The sequence below is a fragment of the Nicotiana tabacum genome, chromosome 6 (genome assembly GCF_000715075.1).
Source record: "Nicotiana tabacum cultivar K326 chromosome 6, ASM71507v2, whole genome shotgun sequence".
In the NCBI taxonomy this organism is placed as follows: Eukaryota; Viridiplantae; Streptophyta; class Magnoliopsida; order Solanales; family Solanaceae; genus Nicotiana; species Nicotiana tabacum.
This window is the reverse complement of record NC_134085.1, coordinates 39994510-39999891: the sequence shown is the minus strand read 5'-3', so window position 1 is coordinate 39999891 and position 5382 is coordinate 39994510. Positions and strand designations below refer to the sequence as shown.

At 34.7% G+C, this 5382-nt stretch overlaps 1 protein-coding gene across 1 annotated transcript; it reads left to right on the top strand.

Moving 5' to 3' along the window:
- The first annotated feature begins 3051 nt into the window (after window positions 1–3051).
- Window positions 3052–4735, top strand: LOC142181607 (allene oxide synthase 3-like). Its single transcript, XM_075254696.1, has one exon. It carries the CDS (start codon window positions 3105–3107, stop codon window positions 4530–4532), a length of 1428 nt encoding a protein of 475 aa, XP_075110797.1. The 5' UTR covers window positions 3052–3104; the 3' UTR covers window positions 4533–4735.
- The last annotated feature ends 647 nt before the right edge of the window (window positions 4736–5382 follow it).

Here is a 5382-nt window from a genome sequence, read left to right as displayed (position 1 = left end):
ATTTTTCTAGGAACCTCCGAAACCAAATCCAAACATATGTACAAGTCCAAAATCATCATACGGACCTATTGCAATAATCAAAATCCGATAGCGAGTCCGTTTACCCAAAAGTCAATCCCTGATCAACTCTTCCAACTTAAGCTTCTAAGACGAGAATCATTCTTCGAAATCAAACCCGAACTCCTCGAAAATTGAAACCAACTATTCACACAAGTCAAAATACATAATATAAAGCTACTCAAAGTCTTAAACAACCGAACGGAACACTAAAGCTCTAAACGACCGGTCCGGTCATTACAAAATAGCATGTGATATTTGGGAATTTTAAATTGATATTTTATTCAAAGATCACATTATTTATTGGTTCTTATTCCGTCGTTACTATTGTATTTCATGTCTATTTTACGATTCATGCTCTTTATTTATTGACCTTTAGTAAGTGTTGATATCGACTCCTTGTCATTACCTCTTCGAGACAGTGTATTTCATGTCTATTTACTATTTATGTCTATTTTATTTCAGACAGTATTTGCATTGCTTTTTTATATTCTACTATATTGCTCATGCACTTGTGACACTGAGTTTTGAGAATTTTTAGTAGATATTTATAATTTGTCTGTTAATATCACCATTTCACTCTTATGTTTCACTTATGCTTTATATCACCATGACTTTCTATACTTAGTCTCTTCAATAATAAATTCATAATTTTAAAAGAAATAAAAATGTATAATTAAATGGATTAGTCCACGGTAGGCTATCCTAACAGTGACGATGGGCGTCATTACGACCTATGACGAGAACTGGGTCATGACACAAAAAGTATCAAATAGGAAAATAAGACTCTAATACTTAAAACAACCAGCGTGGCATTACATATCTTAGGTAAAACACCGCCAAATTTAACCTTTTGATTTCTTATTTTATGTATTAAAATCCATGAATTTTCATGATATATAATCAAAACCAATTAATATCACATACGCTCAAGATGTAAGTGAAACTCTTTTCAAAAACCGCATCAATTCGAGCTACTTAGCTCCAAAATGGCTAAATGATCTCACAAAACAAAATGGGGATATTTATACCCATGGCAGAAATTATTGAACGGATCCGTGGCGGTATCTGTGCCATAGGTCATGTGGCAGGTCGGTGCAATTCTGCTGCAACCTTTTCTTCTATTCCTGTATAGTGTATAAAATTTCTCGAATGCGTAGAAATTCACTTAAGCCCCTCGGAATCCTTTTAAATTATTCCAATAAATCCAAATACCTTATCCGAACCTAGTCAATGGCTCCAAGCACCAAGCAAAGTACAACAAGCAAAAATAAAAACTCAAGTCAAAATCATCCTAATAAGTCCAAATACCTTATACCGACCTATTCAATGGCTTAAAGTACGAAGCAAAGTACAACAAGCAAAAATAAAAACTCAAGTCAAAGTTAAGAATTCAAAAAGTTTCAGTTTTTATGCAATTGTCGAAATGTCATGAGCCCCTCAGGACCTAATCCGTATCCTGGATCATGTTCAAGTTTAAATACATCATATAAACTTCTTTGTAGCTTCAAAATATGAACCAAATCTATATTACTTAAATCGAAGGGTAAGGTTGCTATTTTAACTTTTTAACCTTCCAAATGGAAAATAGTATTCCAAATCTTTCCCGAACTCTTCGGCGTCAGAAACGCCTGCATCCACAAGTTATAAAATGCTAAATGAACCTACGAGAAGTCATTCTAGTCCCTTAAATTGGAAATGATGCTACACCAAATTCACAAAGAAAGTAAGGGTGGAAAGGAATACCTATTTTCATGTGACGACATCTATGATTGTAAAATTCAAAAATAAACAGTTGTAACAATGATGTTCAATTTCTTTTGACAGTTTTAGATTGTGGTGCTTTGAAAACTTCATTCGAGTCTTCTTTTGTTAGTTTATTTATTCAAAATGAGTAACCGGTTCAAAGAGGAGAAATCATGATGTTGGCACAATTCTTTTCCACCCTTACATTCTTTTGCAATTATTGTAGCATCATTTTTTAAAAAAATTAGATTGGTGAACTTCCCTTTCTCATTCTTATAAATTATATTATAAAATGCCGAAACAACCGAGCTTACATATATTGTGTTTTTAGTCAACCTTTTGCCGTGCCAAGAACAATAAGGCAATGATGACTTAACATTATTAATACTCCATCTGTTCCAGTTTATGTGAACTTATTTCCTTTTTGGTTTGTTCCAAAAAAAATGAACCCTTTCTAAATTTGGTAACAATTTAGCTTAAAGTTACAACTATACCCTTAATGAAAAGCTTTTATAACCACACAAATACTCTGGGCCCCATTTGGACTTGTTTAGGACCACAAATTCCAAAAATCTTCATTTTTTTCTTAAACTCCGTGTCCAGTCAAATAGCTTCACATAAATTGGAACATAGGGAGTATTATAAACCGTCTTTTAGCGTAGACAATGAAATTTCAGTTATAATGGGTTTTCATTTATTTGATACTAGATCCTTTTTTAATCGGATGATTAAATGGATATAAAAAACATGAGTAAAATGGATTTTATTATTAAAAAATAAATTTTTAACATGACATAGTATGTCAAATTTTATTTTCTAAATACAACAACAACAACAACAACCCAGTATAATCCCACTTAGTGGGATCTGGGGAGGGTAGTGTGTACGCAGACCTTACCCCTACCCTAGGATAGAGAGACTGTTTCCAAATAGACCCCGGCATCAAATTTTATTTTCTAAATAAAAAATTAATAATTTGATCACCCTATTATAAAAAAAAGTGACTTTGGTTTGTTATTTTCATAAATTGAGTGATTATCCAAGAAACTACCTCAACTGTTTAGTATCTCAATTGCCAAACTAATAGTTGTTCTCACGCAACCTGATTAGTATTTAATTAGTGTCTCAAATGTCAAATTCGATTTTGTCCACACGGTTTAGCATAATCTTTAACTGCAGCACGTAATACAAAGTAGAACTTGACTTCTTGAAAAACAATGGAAGGACTCTCTATAAATAACTTAAGGGAACATAAGATCTATTAATGCACGATATATTCAAATATAGCATAAGAATTAAGAATGTCTTCCAGTGAGTCAAAGCTTCCTTTACGAGATATCCCAGGTGATTATGGGTTGCCTTTTTTGGGGGCAATTAAGGATCGATTCGACTTCCATTACAATCAAGGCACTGATGGCTTCTTCAGGTCTCGCATGCAAAGTTACAAATCCACTGTCTACAGAGCCAACGTGCCTCCTGGTCCTTTCAACGCTCCTAAATCTAAAGCCATTGTCCTTGTGGACGCTGTTAGTTTCCCCATTCTTTTCGACAATTCTAAAGTCGATAAGACGAACTATTTTGATGGCACATTCATGCCTTCCACTGATTTCACTGGCGGTTACCGTTTGTGTCCTTTTCTTGACACTTCTGAGCCCAAACATGCCACACTAAAAGGACTTTTCTTGTCCACATTAGCAAACCTGCACAACAGATTCATACCCTTGTTTCTTAGCTCAATGTCTGAGCTATTTACCCATCTTGAACATGAATTGTCAGATAAAGGAGAAGCATACTTCAATACCCTCAGTGATGACATGGCATTTGACTTCCTCTTTCGTTTGTTTTGTGAGAAAAGTCCTTCTGAAACAAGTCTGGGCTCTGATGGGCCCACCTTTCTAAACAAATGGGTGTTCTTTCAGTTAGCTCCATTGATTTCTCTAGGCCTTAAACATGTACCCAACTTCATAGAAGATTTGGTTTTGCACACTTTCCCTCTACCGTTTTTCCCTTTAAAATCTGATTATAAAAAAATATTTGATGTCTTTTACAAGTCCATGGGGTCTATTCTAGATGAAGCTGAGAAGCTTGGACTGAAAAGAGATGAAGCATGCCATAACTTTATTTTTTTAGCAGGGTTCAATTCTTATGGTGGCATGAAAGTTTTCTTCCCAGCTTTGATCAGGTGGGTTGGAGCAGCAGGAGAGAGTTTACACCGTCGTCTCACCGATGAAATCAGGACCGCTGTTAAAGAAGAAGGTGGGGTCACCTTTTCAGCATTGAATAGGATGAGTCTGACAAAGTCTGTGGTGTATGAGACACTAAGAATAGAGCCCCCAGTTCCGTTTCAAACTGCAAAGGCCAGAGAAGATGTCATCATCCATAGCCATGATTCATCATTCTTGATCAAGAAAGATGAAATAATATTTGGGTATCAGCCATTGGCCACAAAGGACCCTATGATATTTGATAACCCTGAGGAGTTTATTGCAGATAGATTTGTGGGCGATAAAGAGGAATTGATAAAGTATGTGTACTGGTCAAATGGTAAAGAGTCAGATGATTCAACAGTAGATGATAAACAATGTCCTGGTAAGAATCTGGTGGTGCTCTTGGGAAGGTTAATGTTGGTAGAGTTTTTCCTGCGTTATGATACTTTTGAGATCGAATTTGGAAGGCTGCTGCTTGGTTCCAAGGTGACTTTCAAGTCAGTAACCAAGGCGACATCATAAATTATCTTTTGCTTTACGCTGGATCAGCTGTTGTGACTTCATGTTAAATCGATTTATTAATATGTTTTAATGTTAGCATATGTACTTTAACAACTATAGTTGTTGATGTCATTTTAAATTGGTTTGTAAGTGATAAAATCAAGTAAATATGCTGTATATATACCATGAATAAGTATTGTCTTTCTGTTGGGCTGTTTCTGTTACTACTGCTGTATATTTACCTATAAATGCTACTATGTCTATGCAACTAGTGGCTTCCATTTAGCAGAACTGAGCATGAAGTTTGAGTGCCATGCTAGAGTCAACTGTTTAACCAAAAATTGGGATTTTGGTCAAAGCTTATTTTAGAAGAACTCGGTTACTGATAATCAAATAGAAATAAGAATAATTGAAAAATAATAACTGAATATAATGCAAAGTAAACCAATGTATTCCAATAGTATTTCGTGTCCTTATAAATGATCAGTCTTCTCCTTTTATAGTTATCTTTAGGTAATACGTTTTGTTTCTGCCATAATAGAGCCATTATTGACAATTAATGGCATTTAATGGCCTGTAACGTTACAATTGGTAATCATATTTGATTCACTACAGATTCCTTAACGTTTTTCGTATTTAATGCCAATAATACGTATCTATACCTCTTTTACTATCAGATTCATTCTCTTTAATCATAAAGAGGTTCGAGCGTCTATCTTTCTGAATATTTGTCTGTGCCTATTGAAGCTCGTGCCTCTTTGATCATTCTTTGTCACCTATCCTCCTTTGACTGGTCCACGTGTCATGACATATCATCTTATAATAAATTCCATATATGAACTTAATTTTTCCCAATACAGATAGTCCCCCC